We start from the raw sequence: 24,755 nt of genomic DNA, 5'->3' as shown, positions 1-24,755 counted from the left end.
ATTTGGAAGCATGGTGCTTCTGGTTAAACCCCAAAGTCCGCAAACAAGAAGTCTGTTACTCCATAGCTTACAGAGTACGATAAGTTGACAGAAATAATTTCAGATTCAAAGACTGTCAAGGAGGGATGTATAAAAGAAAAAGAAAAAAAAAATTCATATATTTTCTATTTTCCTTTCAACTGTATTTGTGATTGAGTTTGCTGGTTCCAGCCCTAGTGCTGTCACACGGTGCCACGATGCATTAAGTTAGAGTTGTATTCATGGTTTGTGAATGTCAGGCAGGCAGTAGTGGATGTCTTTTTTCTGCCCAAAGTGTTCCTGTGATTTCTCAGAGCATCAACAACACACAATAGCTACATGGTTCCTCAATCCACATACAAAGTGAGTTTATCTAGTGTTTTGTCCTTTGTGGGTCTTTGTTCACCTTCAAAAGCAACATTGTGTTTTTGTTTCCTTTCAAATTTAAATGCATTATTTATTGTTGTTTTTCTCTGTTTTTCATATTGTACTGTCACTTTGCTGCTGTGACATTGTAAATCCCCCCCGTGGTATTTTCAAGCAATCAAAGTATGCCTGGAGATGAACTTCATGAGTTCATTGGTGCTATTTGCTACCAGCTCATGTTCGTAATTGAAATGAGGCCCTAACATGTAAGTTCTGAGGCATTTGTTCTTTTTTTTTTCTCTCTTTTCTTTTTTACGCCCCCTTTATATTATAAAGTTTCAAGTGAAAATTCATAGTTTTTGCATTTTCATTTCAGAAAACTTTCACAGTAATAATTACTTTGCAGCGTTTTGAAAATGATGGAGATAGAGTTATCTCCTCATGGAGACAGAGTCAGAGCATTTTGGAAAAGTTCCACCTTGCAAGCCTTTTCCAAAAAGGAGCATTTTCAGTGGCTCAGTGTCGTGTAAACAGACACCGAAAACGGAATAAAAGTTTTCGGTGTTTGCGGGAAAACATTTTTTGCAAATGTTTACAAATCTCATGATTTCTCCTGTGCCTGCGATCAATATGCCTCAAAGCACTTCAAGCATAACCTCCTTCAGCACACAAACGCTTCTTATATTAGAAACTTTCTTTTACAATCACACTGATTGAAGTTACTTCATCCACGGCCGCACAATGAATCCAATTCTTTTTTTTCCACTGTTCAGTAATACACAAGAGACCATGCTAAATTGCTCATTATTCAGGCCACTTTGACATGACCGCAATCACTGCATATGCACAAATACATATGCACACACATTTACATACACGCATACGGCTACACACAGACACACACACTCACACAGAAACAAATGCACGAACACAAGTGTGCACACTTCTATCTACACTTCTAATCTGCTAGTAATGAGGTCAGTGCTCTCATTAGAGCCGAGAAAAGGGGGAGGATATGAAAGAGAGAAGAAGAAAAAGGGATGAGAGGAGGGGAGGGAAACAAAGAAAATCCCATGTCATGTTTTCCCAGTGGAGGTCAGGCTGTGTGTGCTTATGGCTGTACGGACATGTGAGAGAGTAGCTGATGACCTTATCTGTACAACATATTTTTTTGATGAAGTGCATGTACGTGTGTGTGTATACATTCTTGAGTTGGATATTATACATATCAAGTGGGTAGTTGTTTCATTTGCATGGTTGTGTGAGTGTTGGAGTTTACTGACCTGATCGAGTACAGGTGTAATGAGCAGGTATTTTCCCCAGAGGAACTGCCTGTCCGCCACCATGGCAGTACTGTCATGGTAGAACCTGGATCACAGAAAGAGGAGTACTGAATTCATGAAATGCATAAATGTTTATGCGATTTAGGACATAATTCACACTGAAATAGGCTTGTAAAACCTTCACGCTCTCGCTCCGTAAGTCTCTAGCCGAGATATGTCTGGATTATTTTTATGTAAATCTTTGAGGCAATACGAGAGAATTCTTTAAAAAAATGTTTCATGATGATGACTAATGTTTCAGATGGATATGGCAGACACAAAAATATTGCTGTTGTCTTCATAACCTTTTGTTTTTTTTGTTTTTTTTCTCTTTTGTAATATTTCTTTGGTATTATCACTGCCCTGATGCTGAAATGCTGACAATAGTCTTGACCAAATATTGCCTGATCTCAAAAAGCTTCTCTCAAGCATGACCATGACTCAGGTGTGAACGCGTCTCACTGGATGATAAATATATCAATACAGCTACTAAAGTATCCACTTCTGTCTCAAAGTGGTTAGAATCAAACATTTTGACAGGTTGACACCATCTACAGTACATTGCATTCTTTGAGTTCTGTCATTGTTCCTTAATTGGCTGTTACTTTTCACCTGGCCGTTGCTCGTGAAAGTAATTTTGAACAAGTAGACTAAAGATTAAATGACGAATGTGTGCTTTACATCCATGCAGTCAACCGGACTGGGAACACTCAGTCAGGATCTATTGACCAGATATTGATTCACCATAATGCTGCTTTGCTTGTTGTGCTACCATTAATGTGATTACAATGCTAATGAGTTACACATCTTTCCCATAATCAGTTTGTGGTGAATTATGAACATTTACAGCTTATATAAAATTGCAGATTTTTTAAATATAATTTTGTTTAATATTTTGCTGAATTTATATACAGTATCTTGACTAAAAACCTGCGAGTGACTATGAAAGAATGACTTACTCGTGCATGATGGGACGTACAACGGTTTCCCCCGTGGTGTGGGCCTTGTAGAAGAGCGTGTAGAGGTAGGGAAGGAGCGTGTAGCGTATGTTCAGATAATGCTTAGATGACCTGACGAGTGTTGAGTCAGCACCATAAAAAGCTGGATCCTGGTCCTGGAGACAGAGACATGGATAAAGTGAAGCTGTTTGGGATTTGTCAGAAGTATATCCTACACACCGAGAAATAAAACATGACAAGAATGGAAGGATGAAAGAGGGAGCCTGACGGGACAGTGCCTGGGAGAAATGAAGAAATAAAAGGGAACTATTTGCATTTTCAGCTTATTTTTAAAGACTATTTTAATTACATTTGTCATATAAAACAGGAATTCACTTTGTGACCATTATAAAAACAAGGGGGCTGCAAAGAACAAGGTCAAACAAGAGAAAAGGAAAAGTTACAAAATGAAATAAAGGTATGACTTCATTTCTATGAGAGTGGTGAGTGAGAGGGTGATTAGCCGCTGGCAGTCCGCGCTCCTCTCATCTGGCTAATCATTTATGCCCTCAGCACCTCTCAGACTGTGATGAGAACTCGTCAGTGTGTGTGTCTGTGTGTCCGTGTGTGTGTGTGTGTGTGTGTGTGTGTGTGTGTGTAGACTTGGGCTTGTGTGTGTCTGTTTGTGTCTTCGTGTGTTTGGCATGTGATGAGAGTCATGATTAGGGCAAACCAAAGGTCACACGTTAGCCGTCTCATTGAGTGGAAACTGTACGTTGAATTTGTCTTCATCAACATCATCATCATCATCATCATTTCCCTGTAACCAGAAAATACTTCCTCCCTGCATTTTCCTCTTCTGAGATGCACACACACACCCTCTCCCACCCCCCGCCCCCGACCAAACTCTCCATGGCCCCTCATCCGCCCCACCTCGCCGCAGCTATTTTTGAAGCAGTGATGAGCACAATATGAAAATGTCACATGAAGAACGTTGTGAGAGCATCAATTTTCACGCTATTCAATGCCGCAGACTGACTTCTCTCTCAAGTTATTTGTGTTCATCTTCAAAAATAGCTCAGCGGCAATATAAACAGAGTTCTCGGCTCAGCAGGCGCCTTCCCTGTGTCTTTCAGTGATATTAAGCCAACATTATGGCATTTAAATCTATAGTTTAAATTTAGGCTGTGCTGTCAAAGATAAACATAAACGTCAATACATCGACATTGTTAACATATTTTTTGTACCTTCTGGGAGAGATCTTTTAAATCTGGTTTGAAACAAAGAAACAAGAATCCTGGCTGAAATTAAATTTCTTCTCGTTTCGAGGGTTTTCTACTGATAACTTGAAAACTGAAGCGTGGTGTGGCAAAAGCTCTTGGTTTTAGTTTACTTCATGGAGATGCAGTCAACAGGTAACAATGTTCAATTTTTTTGAGTTTGTTTGTTTTTTTGCAAACATTAGAACATTGTAGTTAACTCCTGTTAACATTTGTAAGCATTTATTTAAAATATGAGTCCAGCTGGTGTGTTTCCAAAGTACTGAGTGGAGAGAGAATCTGGTTTAGATGAAAGCTTATTCTTCTTAAAAGATGTTTTTTTTTTCTTCTCTGCTGTCACCTGTGTTTGCCCATGCATTCCCGTCGGATTTTGTCGCTCTGTTTTATTGTAATGTGATTGGTGCAAGATGACAATTTTGTTGACTCTATAGGCCTATACAGTAAATAAACCTGGATTGAAATGAATCAAAACTGACCATGCTCTGCTTCAAGGATGCAGTCGTAGGCAAATCAATATCACTATACAGTATCTACAGATCCGCTGACTCAGATTTTGAAAGGAACTGTGCACATGAAGGCAAGATAATTGTTTTACAATGTGGTGGCGGTGTATTTGCAATATGGTGCATTAGATTATAGTCATGTCACAGTTTTACCATACTTTTTGCTTTATTAACTGATAAAAGTTTCACTTCTTTGAGTAGCAGTTTTGTGTCTAGCTTCTGAACTTTGTTACACTTTATGTGCTTTGAGTGTCTGGGTTTAGTCCGTTTTTAGTTTGTGGAGTTGATAAGCATTCCATCCATCATCTTAGTGAGTGTTTTATCTAACAGTGTCATCGTCCACTTTCTTCTGTCTTTGTGTCGTTTTGTCCTAAAGTGACTCGCGACGCTATCTTATGACAGAAAGGGCGATGATGAGACAGACGAGGTGGGAACCTTTGTACCTTTGGTCGAAAAGCTTGAACTAAAGCAATATCACAAAATGCCTTTAAACAGCGTCAGACCAAATGGCAGAGTTCATCAGTGTAATTGCTCTAGATCGTTTCTGATCACCATCCACACTGAATTATGTTATATGGGACATACCGTGGAGTATTTTTGACTTGAGAGTGATTAAGATTGACAGAGATTGACAGTTCAGTGTGAGTGTTGTTGGACATGAACACGTTACCCTGTATTTCTCAGCGTTGTGGTTCCGACTGAAGGGGTAGAAAGCCCCCACCTGCATCCAGCGACGGCACAACTCCTCACTGGAGTCATCAAAGAATCCACAGATGTCAGCTCCAATCTGAAACATATCAGTGGATGAGAGGTTGACATTTAACCGCTTCCTACACCATATATCCACCAATGTCCTGAATGTATGAATATTGTTGTGCCGGAAACACAAAGCTGAAATGGCATTCGACGAACCTGGGGACCAGGGAGTGTTGGGGATTACAGTTTGGTATATTGAAAATAAAATAACATATCACCAGATAATAAATGTCAGTCTACCTTCAGAGAGAGAAAAAAAGAAACTGAATATAAAGTCAACAAATGCTCTACAGTTGCTCAAAAATAAAGAAAAAAGGGCACCATTGTGATAACCGGCCACATATTTGTGTTTAAAGATGTCATTGATGGTGTTGGCTCAGTTCAGTCAAGATTTGCTGGCAGACAATAGCCGTAGGCAGTAATCTTTATTTACATTAATTGCACAATGGAATAAAAGAAAGAGACTTCAGTCAAAGGCCATTCCACAGAGACTCCTTGCTTTCTATTGTTTACTCCTGGCCATATTTTACAAGAGACTCAATGGGAGGGAATCGATCCAAATCCCATTTCTCCTTTCTTCTCTGTCTGTGTTTGGGTGAGCTTTTCTGTGTGTATCCTGAAGAACCAAAAATTAGCTTGACATAGTCCCGCCAGGAGTAGTTGGCATCTATAAAACCACCTGATGTGCACAACTGGGGAGTGTGCATGTGTTTTTATGTGTGTCAGTGTGTTTGTGTGTACGTTCGACTCCCTGTTGTTTTCTTACTGCTGTTTGCACACTGCACTCTCTCGAGGCACACACATGCAAGCACACAGTATAGAGTGCACTTTGGCATCGACTAGCAGCGCGTTTTCTCAAGCCTATTCTTTTAAACTGGATGTTGCTGTTCCTGCAAAGACAACTGGTGTTCTTCCTGGCATAACAATGAATCTCATTCCCGGCACAGTGCCTTTGCCCGCCCATGTACCTTTGTATTTATGTCTTTACATAAATCTCAATTAACAGCTATATCCTCTTCAAAAATGAAGAAAGACCCATTGTATTATGCAAATGATCTATGTACCCATATACTGCCTTACGAATACCGGCAGGCAGATCACCTGTGAACAGGGGATCGGAGCAATTGAATATTGCCCGTGGCCCAGTGTTTCCCACAACCTCTGTTGTTTCCTATAATGTATACTGTACTGGAACAAACTTGAAATACAGTTGTTTGAATTTGAGTTGATAGTGGCTTTCACTGAGTTTTGCACACAGAGATCGCTGGACGATGAACAGAGACAGGGAGTTTGACAGGTGATTTTGACATTATATAAAAGTGAGTCGAACAATAAAGATTGCCAGGATGAAATGTTCAAAAACTGATGTCACCCATTAAATTAAAAGCTTGATGCTTCAACATGTTTCATAAATCAGGGTCTTGCTTGATTTAAGTGAGTGAAACTGCCCATTGTGAAGAGATTAAAGCAGAGACTGGTGGGGAGAGAAATCCTGAGGTCTGAAACAAGCCTTGACTTTGCTATAGGTGGCTCACAAAATGTCCCCAATCTGACACCAGGATTAAAAGCCACATTAATAACAATTTAATCTGTTGCAGGTAAATATGAAATATAACTCTACATTTTGTTGTGCTGAAACAAAATTGTTGATGAACTCCAGATTGTAATGTTATTACTGTTTTATAACAATATTTAAACGTGTAAAGGCATGGGTAAACATGTTGCATCTTCTTAACAGTAGCATCAGTAGTGTGAACAGTATTTGAACCCTCATGAAGATTTGCTACTCACATAAGGAATTCCAAAGAGGCTAAACTCAAGCATGCCAGGAATGGCCCATTTAATGTCGTTCCAGTTGGCAGCGTTGTCTCCCAGCCAGTGACCTGCATATTTTCCCACACCTGGGAAGGAGGACCGGGTCAACATCAGGGTACGGTTTTGTCCGAAGACGCGCTGCAGAGCTCTGTGGGACGGAGAGGAGGAAACACGCTGCGTCATGGAAAACACCCAGGAGGCAAAGTGAGCATGCACAAATGAGACGCACATTAAATGCACGCATATAACTGTTCACGGGATCGCCATTCAAGAAGGAAAAAGAAAGATAACTAAAGGTCATGTGCAGACTGGCAGTGCTTTTTCTTCTTTACTGTATACTACTTTGTTTGAGGGTAATCAATGCCGCATTGATCTTTATGACAATACACAAGCCCTGATGATGTTTACAAATTGTGTCTCCTGCCAATAATACATTTTAATTAGTGGAAGTAGGGAGAGTAAAAATAACTGTAGGGAGTAAGAAAGGAGACAAAAAGGGATGAGCTTGCTTTATTACTGCAAGAGTGACTCAGCAAGTCAGCCTTGAGACCTTATATTTCAGTCTCTTGTGATACCTTTTGTGTGTGCGTGCACACTTGTGAGAGCAGACTTGTGTATGTGTGCCGTGTGTAAGCAAGTATTGCATTGTCCGCTTTGTGTGCATATTTTTTGCAGTATGTATTCACTGCAGTTTGGAGAAGGCAATAATAGACCCTTCGAGGAATGTCATCAATACGTGTGTGTCAAAATCCACTGAGATCAAATAGTAGTGGAATACCGTGATATCTTTTTGACAGTTTTGCCATACCAATATGGTATTAAAAAACACTGCAGCTATATTCAGGGGGAAAAAGTAACACCTCAAAGGTTACTGTGGCCTTATACATTGATTTTTTTATTGGCATCTGAGATACATCTTAAGGCTTATAGCAGTGAAGAATCAGATACAGTAGCTGCAGAATATATTAAAATATACAGAAGCTGAACTGCATCTTTAATGGAAATATAAAATAAGCAAGTTGAACGCTTAAGTTCTAACAGTTTTTTGCCTGCGGGTTCAGGCAGAGGCCTGCCGGCCCTCATATGGACACAGTTGCAGAGCTTTACAATAGAATTGGAACAAACTTTAAAACATGCAGAATAGCTGGATTAAAAAAAAAAAAAGTGGATGCAATCCATAAAATTCTGGCCAGTTTTATTTTCCTGTTTTTGCAAATGTTTTCATAATGCCTAAGTGGAATGGACAGAAAATGCTGAAGGTTTAGTTTGTTGTGTTTGGAGTAGTGTGAGCTGCATAATGAACAAAGCATCAGCAGGATCCTGTCCAGTATCCTGTTACTGACCAGAGGCGGAATGAGGTTAACATATGTGATTTAGAACAAATAAACTTTTAATCCTAACCATAATAATATTAATTATAATATTTATAATAGTTGTACTGCATAAAAGCGAAAGGACCCTGAAACATTTTTTTAATTAGTGTACTCTGATAGTTTGTATATTCATGATTATGTTAAAAATATCTATATACTAAAAACAAATTAAAGAACAATGATGACTGATGAAAATAATTGAACATGAAAATAGATTCCACTTGAGCCTTCAACATTATGTTTTCCTTATTTTCATGAGTGGCTCACTATGCCTTTGCATACAAAGGCTTGCATTGTATTTGTTTAGGGTCAGAAGTGGTTCTTTTTCATCAGCCTAAAACCTGGTCGAGCAGGTATGTGCTGCTTTCAAGATAATGCATTTTACCGTATCCACATCATGTGTGCATGGCTACTGATAACACTTTACCATTATATTCAAGGACTGTAGAAGGACTTAGAGACCTTGGAATTTCTGCATTATTCATTTAAACTTCTGTGATGTGTGGTTGGGCTTTGTTTTATGTGTACCTTATTCAAGTGTTAGACTTGCCCTGAGTCATTTCACTATTTCGGCTGCACAATTTTGTCATTGCAGAAACAATATGATGTGCTTGAGGGAACCTTTTAAATTATGCTGTATTGCTTTGCAAATACAGTTTTTCCACAGCAGACCTGCCTCATTGTATCATTTGTGAGGCACTTAAGCAAAGTCACCTGGGTGAGGCAGACTTTATGTAGCATGATTAATGTATCTTAATGAGTCTTACATCCATTAGCATAACTTAAATATAGGACATACAGAACCGCTTGTGTCCTACTTCCTGTACATGAACAATGCACAAGGCAACAGTATGTGTCTAAACACAAAGAACTTGCAGGTAGCAATCAAGATGTTTGGAATGATGTGTGCATGCACACTTGCGTGTGTGTGTCTGTACACACGTGTGTTTCATGAATTCTGAAATTGCAGTGATAACAAGCAATGCATGCATTGATGCTGGTTTGTAGGTCTGTGCGTAATGGGCCCTTAAACTGTTTCAGTGGCAGACCTAAATGAGAAATTCATTCAGGCACCTTGGGAGCTGGGCTTGTTAAAACATATTTCTGCACTTATCACATGGGATCCAGCTTGCAATAGGTCTGCAGGAGTCGCAGGCAAGGATTTAGCGGTGGGCATAAGTCACTTCACTGCACCGAACAGACAGATTTCACTGTTTCACTTTTGCATGTCAGCTCCATAATTCTGTTCAAGGGCCATTGCTCAATAACCCCTGATTCTACAACACTTGATTTTCACATTGCACAGTGCATTTGGAGTTTGCCAATGCCTCATTGCTCTGAAGGGGTGGCAGCAAGTTGGCCCCCGTAGCACAAGCTGGCCAAACCGCTCTTGTCACTGATTATGGATGCACTCACTTTTCAGTAGCCAGCACCATGGAGTAGGCATACAGGCTGTGGACATCATAGTGGTTCCCCCAGGCCTGCTTGGCATCCATACACAGAGTCTTACTGTACATCACCTCATCCAGAATCTCTGGGGGAGAGGAAAGATGAAGGATGGAGTTAGGTGAGAGGAGGTATGAAGGGAATACAAATAAAATATAGTGTGCAAAGAGGTGAGGTAGAGAGGGAACGAGAGACATTGATATATAATATCAATAGGCTGTGGGAACGATGAGGAAATGACAGAGTGGACCGCAAAGGAAGAACAGGATGACTAAGGAGGAGTGCAATAAAAAAAAAGGTGGCATCAAGGGAGCATGCCTTTTCCAGTCATGATCATCCTGTCTGGGACACATTCGGAATTAGAGACATGGCAGAAGAGCCATTTTCAAAATTCTTCACCAGGGACCAACTATTTCAGATGAGTTTTCCTCCATCCCTGAACTTTATGAGCTATTGTGGCTAATTTATCAACTTCTCCACAGTATTTGTACTGCAGGCTGACATCCTCTGTTACCTTGTATTAGGATAACCTTGTGCTCCTACTTTCAGGCTGTCAGAAACTATAGAATAGTTTTGGAAATGGGGAGGGGGGACTAACAATGCTGATCTAACAGAGGTTTGAGACTCATCCACATCCTTTAAAGGATACAGTTGGCATATGCCGCAGTTGTATAAAAAGAGGACTATGATTGTGTCGTCGTAGAACTTATCGTGTCTTACTTGGAGTGTAGGGAGGATAGTTGAGGTTGTTGTCCTTGCAGCCCTCAATGGATCCTTTCTTGAAATTTGACACTTCATTCATGTCCTGCATAGTTGTGGGCATGAGGAACACAACTGTGAACACTGAATTTTAACAGGCATTCACAGGAGCTCAGCAGTTCAAAACAAACAAACACACGACAAATATTCACATTGCTGAATCTGGTAATAATTTTGGGTTTCTGGACTGTGAATTGATACCATTTAATCAGCTTTGATAATTTTAAAATCACTATTGAGTACACTCACAATATCGATGGATCTTCAGAACATGTTCACAGGGATGGTTAGTGAAACACACATGTGAGGTTATTGATTGTACTTGAGTTGTGAATTTGACTGTGTGTGATTGTAGGTGTTTCTTGTGTTTGGACTGGTGACCTGACTTGAGTGTACCCTGCCTTATTTTTAACTGGCACTGGCCTCAGTGGCCTTCAATGATGAGCTGAATCCAGAATATCGATGTTCATTGGAATCATAGTTCATAGATATCATAGTCTATCTTCTCAAAAGGTGTTTTTCAAGATGTTTTTCAGCTAATTTGTGGACACACAAATCTGTCTGATGCATTCAAGACTGACTTACAATCCATAGAGCGTCATGTTTGATCTCCCTGTATAATCGCTCATACTCATCACTCCACCAGTCGATGCAGTCTTGGCTGGTGTAATCTGGAAATACAGTCTCCCCAGGCCACACCTGTGAAGGAGAGAATGTAAAAGGATATTTATTTACACTCACTTTAAATGAAACTCTGGAGCAATGGCTTGGCATTACAGGTTGATTTTCTGCTGACTGCGTACACTTCAGGTTTTACTCATGCATATTGTTTCTGGTTTTGTGACATCTGATTTTTTTCTGTTTCTCTACAGGTGTAAAAGCTTCTGCAGTGTGTCATTTATAGAGCAAGGCACCATGCTACAATCAGCCTACATGCACATGGCACAATAGGGCGAATGCTCTGCTTCACAGAGAGCGTGTTGTTGGAGCTGTTGGCAAAACTGAGAGAAGACAACAGAAACAAAGCGAAGCAAATTGTTGTTGGAGGGAGAGATGCTAAAGTGGGAATAAAGAGATGGACAAGTTGAGGAAGAGAGCTGAGGAGAGGATAAATCAATAATGCAATAGAAATGTGCAGACGTGACTGTGTGTTGTAAGTCGTCTCTAATGACATGTATTGGAAAAAAAAAAAAAAAGATTAATCCACAGCAAAAAGCAGAGGTTCTATGTGTATTTGTGTGAGCAGTCGATAGATTTTGTGTGAGATCTGCAAAGATACCTTGTTGGTACCAAAATGCAGAACCCACACGTTTATTTCTTGTGTGTGCATGTCTGTGCGTGAACCTTCCTGTCAAACACTGAAGATATTAAATCTCAAGGTTGCTTCACTCTAGCTATCTTTTACCTTTACTTCCACTGCCAGTAACTTTACAACCCAGTTTGTAGCAAAGGCATGAATCATGCCTATGCATGCTCACATGTGTGCACACACACGCGCCCACACAAACACACACACAGATTTATAGGCTGATGTTTTTGGCAGGTGGTCAGAACTCCAAGGTCAGAGTTTATTGATAGTCCCGTGCAGATATGCCATCTTCCTCTTTTTGTAAAGTCATTCCTTCCTTTAAGTCGCGATTTTGCCACCTCCGACAGCGCACTAATGCTGACAACGGGGTAAACACTTTCAACAAATCCACAGGAATTTGTTGCGGCATATCTCATCCTATCTTCAACTTTTTATCTCGTGTTTTTTATGTCAGTCTGCCTATCTGTGTTGTTACCCATCTGTCTTTCTTTTCTTACGCCTGTTTCCATCTGTCTGTCTGCTTATTTCTTCTTCTGAAACATCTCTCTACCTCCATTCTCATCTGTCCCTTTCACTGTGTGTACCCAATAATCTGTCTTTTTGTCTCCTGTCTCTCACTCCGGCTGGCTTTCTGTGCGTGTCCCTGTCACGGTGCCACTCAGCAAGACAGCCAGTCTGTCTTCCCGGTGCGTTTCACTCTAATCTATTATTTGTGTCTGTCTGTCTTCCTGCACCTGCCTTTTCCTGCGCCCATGTTTCTGTCTGTCATCCCTACCTTTAAACCCGCAGAGAGTCCTTTTTCTCTCCCTGCAGGTTTGTTTACACCCATCCATTTTTTTGCATCTGTGTTCTGAACAGAAGTGTGTGAGTGAGGTCTCGCTGTGATTTTACTCACACCCTGGAACATATGGGCCAGACGGAAAAGCTTTTATCCTTATCTTTGCAAGCAATTAGCTATCTTAAAAGCAGAATAAATACCAGCCTGCCGCTGCAACTCCTTTTATTAACGAAGCTGCGAGAGCAGAGGTCGTTTTGCCAAGACCTTACTGTTTCCATAACCAGGACTCATACATTCATATGGAAATAAAGCAGAATCAATTATAATCACACACATGCGTGCACAGACATAAAGCACAAACAGCTAAGAATAGCTTTTAATTTAGAGAATTGGAAACACATAGATGAACACACACAATGTTTTTCTTCTCTTTTCTCCTCCACCTTCTTCATTCTCTCGCTCTCTCTCTCTCTCTCACACACACACACACAGACACACATATATGCAGTCTGTGATGCAGCGGTGCAGAACATTTTAAGATTAAACACTAATGCAGAATCAATGCATATGTTTGACCTGTTATAAACAGCATGAAAAAGCGATTAGCGCTGGGACTGGGGCTAATCGTGTGCGTAATCAAAAGCAACACTATAAAAGCATGAGAGCAACATACTTTTCCCCGCCCACCCCCATCCTCTCTGCAGGGGGGAGCTTTTTAAATATGTGCTCTCTGGGAAAAAGGATCAAAAAATGACATACCGCAGGTCTGAACTTCCATTAAGGATTATCAGTTGGTTTGATAGATGCTGTGAAGAACCAGCCATGCATGCATAGACATGAACCTATCAAATGAATATATTTATGCTGCATGACATGTTGTGTCATGTAGCATCTAACTCTAACTCTGAATGGAAATACATGCAAAAGCTATCAGTAGAATTTCAGTTTGGTCTTGAAGTCAGCAGGCACATGTAGCCATACCTGCTTGACTTCCTGAATTATTAGATTTTAGTGTTGTGCATCAACACAACATGTGTGACTTTGTGTTTTTGAAGACAGTGTTTAGTTGGAATGGTGTTGTAAACTCTTGTTACACTGTATTAGCTGAAAGAATCTTCACTTCAAAACAGAAATATCAAAAATGGATGGAACTTATGTAGAGGTTAGATTAAAACTCCTCCTTCAGACATTTCAGTGCTAACAAGCACAACTTCTGCTGACTCGTGTTCTCCACATGAGAGGTACTGATAAGCATCAGCAAGATAACTCAGCACAATAAGCTCTGCGTCCTAAAGGATCCTGGATTGAGTTTTCAAAGCATGTGACAACGAGCTGGCAGACGCCTTCACACACTTCATTTATATCCCTCTTTCTGTAGTCTTTTAAAAACGCAGTGATAGTTCATGTCCAAAAAAGGTCCAAACCAGAATAACTGAGATCAGACTTCCTGAACAAATGAACAATTGAAGAAGGTAACTGAAGAGAACAAGTTGTGGTGAAGGCTAATGTGAATTTAACTTGTAAGTAATTATATACTGAGTTTCTAAGATTTATTAAAACTATTTGTGATGATCACGAATAAATACCCCTTAAAAAAAGAAAGGAGTAGTGTGTTCTCATGTGCATGCAGATGCATCTTACCTCTCCTAAAAGTGGAGTTTTTCCATCAGATGTGGTGACCCAAGCATTTCTCTCAGTCCCACGGTCGTAAGCCTCATAAGGAGCATTTCCTTGCCTCTTACTTGTGGCTATGGCAGGATCCTGGCCGCAAAAAACAGTATTTTATCAGACAAGATATTAAATCTGTATGTCATATGTGATGAGTAACAACTGAGTACATCTTACCAGGATGAGGATATATTTCTGTCCTTTCTCATGAAGATAGTCTGCGAACTGAGGTAGCTCACTGAACTTCGTTTTGTCATAGGTGAAGTCTTTTTTGTCCTCCATGTAGTCGATGTCAGTATATTGAATTTCCTGCAAAGTAAATAAATTAATAAATAAAAAATATAGAAATAAATATCATATGCATTCAAAACAGGCCACATTTAATATTTACTTTTGCATTACAGGTTGTATTGAGATGTGTTGATCGCATTAAGCCCAGCACAGCAGGTATTTAATGCTGGAATATGCAGACTTTGAGTATTTGGACTTTTCTGGATGGAGTTTGCATGTTCTCCACGTGTGATCCTGAGTTTTCCTCAGGTTTACTGGCCCAGTTTACTTCAACTGCCTCCAAACTGCTCCTGGCGTTAATTTGTAGTCGTTTCACCAAATATTTAACCCGTGATAGACTGGTGACATATTTAATGCGTACCCTGCATTTTTCCATAATCAGCTGGAATCGGGTGTGGCACTCACAAGCTTCAGTTGGAGAAATTGGCAAAGAAAATGGATTGATGGATAACATAATAGGTTTATTTAAAAGAGGCTTGTTGTCATTACACATTCAGAATGCAATTGTCACTAGATAGCCTATCCAAACTCAATTGGAAGTGCAAAAAAAAAAATTGCTGGAAAGGTTTCAAGCTATTAAAATCACATTTGCTTCTCATATGAATGAAATGGATTGAAAATCACCCTTAATACAATATGAATGTATCCAGTCTTGTTTGCATACTTCAAACAACTTTGCTCCTCCAAATAGTTTTCGCTTGTCTCTTGGTCTGCCTTTGCTGGACTTTGAGGACAATGGGAGTGTTAAAACGTCCTTTTTCTTTTTTTTTTTTCTTTTTTTTTTTTTTTTTTTGCCTGGGTGTGACTTTATGCTTGACTGTGCCTGCCTGTTGCCTGCCAAAGTCTACTTCATATCAATGGAGCAGATGGTTTGGAAGGCACTGCCAGATCCTTCCCTCTAATGGTAATCAACTCCAGACATATTAGGGAGAATGTGATAATGCCCTCTGTGGTCTGTCTAATGGGTATCAAACATGTCCCAGAGTATAGCAGGAAAGGAAGCAGCTGCATCCTAATGTCTTTGGATATGAAAGAGAGATTGGAGATTATCAGAGTGAAATATTAAGATGGGTGGGACATTTGTTTGTGTTTGATCTTCAGATAAGACTCCGTTCAAACTGCATCTGTGATTGGGGCAATCGCCCCTGAATTCCAATATGGCAGGAATATTTTATGTAGAAATATAAATATTAGACTTTTATGTTTACATTGGTAATTAAGGACATAACAAGTCCATCAAACATGATTGAACCTACAGAGAGGACTTCTTGCGGTTAGAATTCACAGGCCTGGCAGAGATAAGATATGAGGCTCATTCCCAAGATAATGTCAACCAGAACTGGTATTTATCACATGTCTCAGAGGGGAAGAAGTGTTGAAGTAGTTTTAACATTCAGATCAGGATGAATGAGATAATGAAAGGAACTCGGTCGATTGATCTTTGATCAGCACTAACATTCAGTGACGCTTGAAAAATAGTGGTCCTGGTATTGAACCCATAGAGCCCAGCAGACTCTCCATTATTTGACAGAAAGCTGGATTACCCCGTCTAAGCTAAAGGCCATCCCTATCACTCTGACTGTCGGTCGAGCTCCTGCTTCAACCTTCATATCACGTCTCCACAAATAGTCGTGGTTAAGGCTTCAGCCTCTGGACCCACGCAATGGTGCACAAGTAACTTAAATATATCAAGGGATGCACAAGGTCAGGTATTGATTGCTTCCACCTCCTGCTACCACCTGTAAAAGTTAGACTGTTGCCTTCACATCTAAAAAAATCCACATCCATCCATAACATGTATTTTTATGATATCATTTGAATGGAGGTGGTCTCATGCTTTATGAACTGAAGCTACAAAATATCTTGATACTGAAAATATCTGTAATCATTTGTCAACCAAGGTCTTATGCAAGGTTTATGCACCCAATCTGCTGTTGTTCCTCAGATTAGAAGGTGAATGATTTATATTTAAATGGCCAATAACAATAAAACTGAGTCACACAAACTTCCCAAATTGTCTTTAATACATCTCATGCTGACCAAATGTTTTCTGGATCTTGTCACACAGTTGTTTTTTTGTTTTTTGTTTTTTTTTGTAACAAAGATATTGTGATACTTGAAAGCTTATGCTCTGCATCTTTATCTTGGCTAGTATGACTTTATAGTACTTTCACTGTGATAAGTACAGAGCAATCCAAATCGTGATCCGACTTTATAAGCTTAAGTTTTATAATGTTGAGCTGAGACACGGGGCATGACCGTCTCCAAAACATGATAACGTTTTATGACCCTAAAGTTATAATGCAATGCAATTATACAATGACAGGTAACTGTCGGTTAATGGAAGCCTGCATGAAAAAAACTATTCAGCATAATACACTGTATCAAAAATCATGTTAAAAAATAAGAATAGGCAGAATGAAATGCAAGGAAGTCAGCTCTTACATATGGGATTCCAATAGCACGGTTCCTCTCCACCACTTTTTTGACCTCACTCAGGCTGCCGTAGTTCCAACGAGAAAGCTGGAAGCCCAGGGACCAGTAGGGAGGGATGACGGGCTTTCCAGTGAGCTGCACAGAACAGAGACAGTCATTTTTATTGTGACTATTTCTGTGAAAATAACTCACAAAACAGTCATGTAAAGAAAACTGAAATGAATGAAGTCACCTCGAGGAATTCCTGCACCACTTGTTCAGGTGTTTCGCCAAACAAAATGTAAAAGTCAAGGATTCCTCCAATAGTCCTGTAGGTCACTGCTGGGGCTGGCTGCAGAGTCACCTCTGTGAAAGAAACCAAGACACTCCAAAGTCAGACATAAAATATAAAATTATGTTGTTTTTTTTTTTTTTTTTTTTTTAACAATACTATTAAACATTTCTTAATCCTTTGGGTCATTTGGGGTTTTGCATGTAAGCACAGTAAGATGTTGATAATTAATGTACCTGACAAGACAAAAAAAAAAAACCAAAAAAAAAAAACAAAGCAAAACAACAAAAACAATGAACAAGGAAAAACATAATGTGAAAACTCATGTAACAAGTAAAACTCATTCTAGTGTCATCTTGAGTGGGCCATATCAGTAAAATCATGGCAAGTAACTTTTAAATTTGTATCCTGAAGTTTTTCTTTGTAGTAGTGCAGTCTAGAGCTAATGTTTACACGTGTGTGTGTGTGTGTGTGTGTGTGTGTGTGTGTGTGTGTGTGTGTGTGTGTGTGTGTGTGTGTGTGTGTGTGTGTGTGTGTGTGTGTTTCTGTATCTTAAAGTATCGTAACTGATGCATGTTTTGTTTATGAGTTTGCGCTCATCCTTTACCCATAGCGTTGCTGTTCAGTAGCAGGACACCGAATGCTCTTCCACTTGACATGTCTGTTTCATCCATACACAGGAAGAAAGGATAATGTCCGTACATGTTGTGCATTCCCTGCAGAGAAGGGGGGAAATAGCATGTGAGATGTGAACTGCAGTAGAGAGGTAGGAGACCTATTGAACGTGTGGTTACCATGCTACTTAATCACCTCTGAACATATTTAATTATAAATCCAATGAAACAGGAAAATACACATGTGGCAGACATATGTACAGTGTTAACCACTAACGTGTTTACTTGCTTTTGTTATCACATACTATGCTTTCTGAACAGTGATTACAGAGCAGGACAAGTGTTACGGCTTGGCACATTGTAGTTCTGGCTCAGATTCGACTAAGTCTGCAGGAAATGAATTTAGGTCAGAGCAAACCCTTCGAACCGGAGGGATCCATGACACAGATGCGACTGCATGTGTGTCACGCATGTGTGTATGTGGTCTCCTCCTTACCCCGTTAGGAAAAGAATCCCTTGTGAAAATGGGCCAGGTTCTCCAGTTTGTGCTATGGCGGTAGTTCTGATGAACGTGTTCTCCAAGACCGTAGATGTAATCAGAGGGCAGCATGGAAGACAGCTGTAGGTACTGGTCTGCAAACACCAGCGGAGTCAGTCTGGTGTCAAACCTGAATATTTTCAGAAAGACAAGAAAAAAAAAAAAACACTGATCAAAACTGGGAAGAGAGTTATCAGGATGATGTCTGAGGGGCAGCACTGGGATGTGAACAAAAAGAAAACCAGGTGTATGAGGGAGAATGTGCGAGACAAAGAAGTAAAAAATAATATTACAGTGAGATCCAGCAAGAAGAGAAAGTAAGAGCGAGACAAGGACTTGTGGTGAAGTTGAGCTGGGAAAAAAAAAAAAAGCAGTGAAAAGACAGACCATCCCATCAAGCTCTAATAAGCCCTCTGGGTAGCATTTCTCCTGTCTCCAGAACAAGATATACTCTGTTAGTTGAAATGCTCAGGCTGCTGAAGCTGCAAACAGCTGTCAAAACACACAAGTAAATGATGTAAATACTCATTGTTATTGAATAGTCATAAAAACAAATGGCAGAAGCAAAGACTTGTTTCATTAGTCATTTCTCCTTATGAGATCAGCTGATAACTGTCGGGGGGGATCAAGGTAGCTTGGAATGACGGCACGTAGGTTTTTACGGTGCGAACATGCAGACTCCATACATGGAAAGGTATTGACCTTTACCCTTTACCTTGTGAAACAGTGACGCATGACTAGGCCAGTAATGGACAATGTGTCTGCTGACAGAGGCAGAAATCAGTCAACAGCAAGAGAAATGCTCAACATATTCAAGCCAAGTTTGATTTACAAGCAGTTTGCAAAGAAAAAAAAAACTAACATTTCAATTGATTAAAACAATTATAGAACGACACAATTCACTGTTTGAGTATGTTGAGTAATTGTATGCATTTTTGCGAATATATATTTCTTATTCTCAATGTAAAACATTGCAGTGTTCTGCTGTGCTATGTTAGATGTTCTAAAACATTGTAAAACAAGCTTAAACACTGTTTCAAAAGCAAAGCCAGAACAGCCCAAAAGGGGGCAATGGGGGGGATCGTCAATGTTTTATGCATAGATCACACTGAAGTGCTGAAGCTCCATGTGATCTTTTTACAGCTGCAAAAGTGGTAATGGAGTAGTGCGTAGAACAGTCCGCCAATTCAGCACGGCATAAATGTTTTAGTAATTAATCTTACTAATAAAGTGACAAAACATTTACAATACAGCATTGAACCCAGGAATATTTCAGCTTATTTCTTGACAACAGAACAAAAAATACAAATATTTGCTTTTGTCCTTCTGTCTGCTGAACAGTGACTTTTATGATCTTTGTATTTACTGTTGTGATTTGACAAAGCTGTAATCAGAAAATACAGTATGTCGAAGAACACTTGAAGGAGAAATACCTCCTGAAGAGCCAAAGGCTGGTCTTTCCTTGAATAAAGTGATGCAAATTAGAATAGGAAGTCGTCTTGCAAGTGCACTCATAAAGACAGCAGTGTGAGCGCAACACTGGAGCTTCTGATTACTAAATGACCACTAATCTTCACCGACTAAATTGCAGCGCAATCTTGCAGCTTCTGGTTGAAGGTCATCTCTAGTGTTATGGAGGGTAAAAGTGCTACTTGATACGTGTTGCTTGGTTTGTGGCGCAAGTCAGCGATTCAAAGCAAAGGTTGTGATTTGCCGCGGCGTTGACACCAGCCTTCCTGTTGATGTGCGAGTGTGAAAGTAATTAAATAAGAACTCTGCTCAATGGAAATTAAAGCCTTTAAGACAAGTTAAAATGTTTTGATGTGCTGTGAAAGCCAGCAAAGAAAAAATGCTGAAATCACAGAATCAATAGAAGAGCATTATTATTCATATTTTTCCTGTAAGTTTAAGTCAGCAATATGTATGAGTCTTGGTACATGTTGCCATGTCATGATCTGTTGTTTTCCTACTGCTAATGAGCTCCAGGAGGTATTTCTATATTTTTCATACAATAAGCTGTGATGAACTGATTGTGCACTTTGCATTGCTGTTGCACTGTATGGGATGAAATGTTACACAGCCAAACAAACTAATGAGACAATGTGCCAAAACGTCATGGTCTTTTCTGTGTCTTGGTCCTCGGCCTGCTCCGACTGACTGACCAACTTAGAGGTCAAAATTGAACAATTTTAAGAGAGAGAAGAAGGGAAGAAAAAAAAGATTTAACTGTTTTTTCTAATTTATTTTAGGTAGTCAAGCACCACAACCAGCAAGTGTCGTCTTTGTACCCTGTTTTTAAAACATGTGAAATACTTCTGCTCACATGAAGCCTGATTTGTAGAGACATGTTTGAAATCTGTGTCTTACAGATAGGCATAATGACATCTGTCTATTTGGTAATGCCCAGAAGCAGTTGTGTTGTTTTTGGTTGCATTTAACACTTTGAAAGAAATCATATATCATCCTTAACAGAGATGTCTGCTTTTATTATGTTTAGAGGGATTTATTTTATTTTATTTATTTTATTATGGTATTTTTTTTTTACAGGTCAGCTATCTGAATATAGTTATTTCTCAACAGTTGGCAGGCATCAAAACTATTGACATCCCTTACTTCTAACAAGCAGTTCAAAACAATAACCGAATTGCAGCATATCACACTTGCGCCTAATATTTCTCCCTCTTGTGATGTCAGTCATCTATATTTAAGATAAAGTTATGTCAAGTCAGGGGTTTCTTTGTGCTCCGTAACTACTCATCAGATCTTAACAATGTTCAAAGCACTATCAGGCGTTACTGTTGTTTGAAGTCACACCCATGGTCCATCACTTTGTGACATTCATATAAACAAGGACTATTTTGCACTGGCGGTCATAACTTGGCATATCCCATACTGCCCGATGATAATAATGGTTTAGTGCCTTATGGTGTTTGTGAGAGGGCACACAATTATGAGAGCTAGTCTATCACTGTGATATCACCCAGGGGCTACCAAGTGTGCCCTGGACCAACATGACCATAATTATTTATTGCTCAGGGAAAAGAATGTGCAAGCACTGGATGGAGCAATATGCCATTATGTGGCAATAATGCATGACAATGAGATGATGTGGCACTAGGCCGTAGGGGGTTTCTGAGATAATTGCATCAATCGAGACCCACAGGATCAATGCTAATCTATTGGCAACTGTCAGTTCTCAAAGGTGAGAATTCAGGGAGGGGAGAATTAAGACGCTACATCACATGTTCATCAAAGTGAGCTTGCTTGCGTTTGATGTGCTGTGGCACTTCAGAAATATTGCCTGTACAATCCACTGCTCACAGAAGTTGCTGTGCCATTTTCAGCTTGTACTTCTCAATAATCTCAAGTTGCATTTGATGATTCAACAAATCAATGTGCCCCTCATTCTGAACAGGTAAAGGTACCCATAATAGTACAGTATCAGTAAAAAGAAATAACTGCGCATGGCTCAATTCACATGATCGTACTCCCTCATACAATCATTATCGTTTGCGTTTATTTATTATACATAAAGATACGTAGATAGATAGAATTTCAAATTCTAACACACAAAGGGAACACACACACACACACACAGTGAGCACTTACAGGATTTTTTTGTTGTCTGGCCTGCGCACAGTGAGGGCAAAGGGTTCCCGTGTGATCTCCAGTGTGTCACTGATCGGCCTCGATGGGTTGCTCGCTACGCTTCTGATGTGCTCATGAGGGACCTCGAACCTCTGCTTGTGGGCATCGTAGATCTGAGGGAAAGGAAACAAGTGTTCAGTGAGGATGAGCCCGGCCTCCGAGCTCGCAGTCATGTTTCCGCTTTGTTGTGTGCATTGCTATTTTGATTCTCTTTTGTTCTTCTTGGCATTCATCTCAACTGTCCTTTGATTAAACAACTCCTTTTAAAAGTAATTTAAATTGACTAAATCTATCTCCTTGTGCCTCTCGTCCCATCAAACTGTGGCTGAGTGAATTGTTGAGACAGTTAGCGCATGTGTAGCTTTAGTGCGCACCTTAAACCGGAGTCGATTGCCTGTTTGCATTTCAGCGTGAAATGCCAGCTCCTGTATATCTCCACCAAATAAGGAAGCAGAGGGCTTTCTCTTCAGCCTAGCTGTCATCTCTGTGAAATCAAACAGATTGTAAAAGAATGGTAAAGTTAATTTACAACAATACATTTGTACTGTGCATGTGTTACAGTGAGGCTGGATTCACATCAAAACAGCTAATAAGAGTGCTTGCTCTTGCTGGCTTGTTGCATAAAGATTGTCTGATCACAAGTAAATCTGTTGAGGTGAAAACATTTAACTGAGAAAGCCAATCTTGAGTGCATGTTTACAATATAATGTCACACAAAACTGCGGTGTAGCGACACACCCAGACCTCCGTGCAACGCTGCGGGGAGGTGCCGCTTTGACCGATTTGGTGTGAACGCAGCCTCGCAGTGGTCCTATAAATAGTTGTTATTTCAATGCCTCCTGTGGTCTTTGCAAGTTGGCTGCCAACAGGCATCCAGCAAGCATGATGAAAAAACAAATACAGCCAAAACCTCTGACCTAGTTCACTTCATGTCATTTTTAGTTACTCAATTCTGATCAGTTTTAGAGAAAATACTTGAGATCTGAACTTCATGAAAGCAGGCTGGACGAGAACAACATAACGCCATCGACACACCTTTGGACATAGACTTTATTTGCTCCAGTTATGACTGTACTGCAACAATGACAACATAATTCAACACTGATTAAGGTCATTCTGGAAACTGCACAAATCTACTCCAAGGTTATTATTTTCCCATAGTCGTCAAAGATGCAATATGTTTACAAAGCCCATCTCAGAGTAAATGGGGATGATTTGCCTTTGTTTTATTGTCTTGGGTAAACCCTTTAGTTTTTAGTCTATAGGAAATCATCAGTGTTTTTACTCACCTTTGAAACATTGTGGTTGTTTCTAAGATACCTTTTTATAGATTGACATTGTGATTGAAAATGTTTGCACTCAGTTGTAATATAAATTGTCCAATGTATTTCAAGCCTTTACACAACAAATGAGTTCACATAAGGCAGTGAGATCAAGCAGAAAATAGAAAAACCTGCATCCTGCAAAGTCAATCATGTTTTCTGATATGCCATCCATGTCATATTTCACAGAAAGCCACGCCTTAGGCAAAGTAAGCCAAAACGGAAATTTGTATGATTCGCGGAGGACCAACAGCTTGTCGAGATGTGGGGTGGTTAGAATACAAGCTCCATCAGGCATCATCGCAAAGAGGGAGGAGGAGGAGGAGGAGGAGGAGGAGGAGGAGGAGGAGGAGGAGGTGCTTACCATAATCAGTTGGTTTCGTCAATGTTACCACAGAGTAACCGTGTTCACTTGAGAAGAAACACCAGGGAGCGTTCTTCTCATTCAACGGTTGCCAACAACACTGACGGGCTTCACATTTTTGCTGCGCAAATAGGGAGACTGATGCTGTAATCATTGTTCACACGTAACATCAGCATCATTTTCAAAATGATTACAGACCACTGAAGGTCTTTAGGCAGCCTGTTCTCCACAAAAGCATTGGAGAGGAAATTGAATTACCTTCGAAGCTCCACCTTCAGGGAAGCAGTCTACTCTCTGGCCTACTTCGATGTTCGGACATGTGATTTTACCCACATCATCATCTCCTGTATCTGTCAATGGAAGAAATGTGTGTTTGGAGCAAAACAAGAAATAAAAAATAGCACTTTCCCAAGATTTTATGTTGATGATAAAGTATTGATTGTGTTCACTGTTCACCATTAAAAACATGCAAGTCGTGAAACAGATGAGTGTAGTCTTCTATTCATTCTATTCACAGAAACCGAGATTTCCCCCCACCCCCACGACTCTCAACCATGACAATTTCATTGCATAACCACCTGTTCACATTTTAACAGCGGTAACTGAACATGCCACAAAATACTGAGCGATATGAAATATATGTATGAGTTGTGCTGAAGGACAGTTTAAAATACTGGTTTTGCTGTTCCGTTCTGAATGAAGATGTCATCTGTATGTGGATGTTAACAAGTAGCGACGTGTGGTGTTGCAGTGACTCTTGACTTAAGGCAATTGATGTGCTTGTATGTCTACGTTTCCTACCTTCATTCGGACCCGTATCTCCACTGGACCAAGCTCCATCAACGGCAAATAAGACGATGAAAGTTATGGCCACTGCAAACATGATTATGAGCAGGACTATCAAGCCCAGCTCCAGCGACGAGAACTTTCTCTTCTTCAT

At 39.9% G+C, this 24,755-nt stretch overlaps 1 protein-coding gene across 1 annotated transcript in view; it reads right to left on the bottom strand.

Annotated features, from left to right (window-relative positions):
* The window catches only part of si (sucrase-isomaltase), a 79,993-nt gene extending 55,238 nt beyond the window's left edge, over window positions 1–24,755 (bottom strand). The window contains exons 1-18 of the mRNA XM_030108794.1: window positions 24,617–24,755; window positions 24,074–24,165; window positions 23,816–23,936; window positions 22,504–22,613; window positions 22,091–22,242; window positions 18,440–18,611; window positions 17,937–18,045; window positions 17,291–17,403; window positions 17,068–17,193; window positions 14,509–14,640; window positions 14,305–14,424; window positions 11,162–11,275; window positions 10,538–10,622; window positions 9,788–9,905; window positions 6,975–7,146; window positions 5,098–5,214; window positions 2,666–2,820; window positions 1,668–1,752 (exon numbers count right to left, since the gene is read on the bottom strand). Of these exons, the coding sequence (XP_029964654.1) occupies window positions 1,668–1,752; window positions 2,666–2,820; window positions 5,098–5,214; window positions 6,975–7,146; window positions 9,788–9,905; window positions 10,538–10,622; window positions 11,162–11,275; window positions 14,305–14,424; window positions 14,509–14,640; window positions 17,068–17,193; window positions 17,291–17,403; window positions 17,937–18,045; window positions 18,440–18,611; window positions 22,091–22,242; window positions 22,504–22,613; window positions 23,816–23,936; window positions 24,074–24,165; window positions 24,617–24,755 (2,232 nt within the window). The remainder of the gene's footprint in view (window positions 1–1,667; window positions 1,753–2,665; window positions 2,821–5,097; window positions 5,215–6,974; window positions 7,147–9,787; window positions 9,906–10,537; window positions 10,623–11,161; window positions 11,276–14,304; window positions 14,425–14,508; window positions 14,641–17,067; window positions 17,194–17,290; window positions 17,404–17,936; window positions 18,046–18,439; window positions 18,612–22,090; window positions 22,243–22,503; window positions 22,614–23,815; window positions 23,937–24,073; window positions 24,166–24,616) is intronic.

This window comes from Salarias fasciatus, chromosome 14 (genome assembly GCF_902148845.1).
Source record: "Salarias fasciatus chromosome 14, fSalaFa1.1, whole genome shotgun sequence".
NCBI lineage: Eukaryota > Metazoa > Chordata > Actinopteri > Blenniiformes > Blenniidae > Salarias > Salarias fasciatus.
This window is presented reverse-complemented; position numbering and strand designations above follow the sequence as displayed.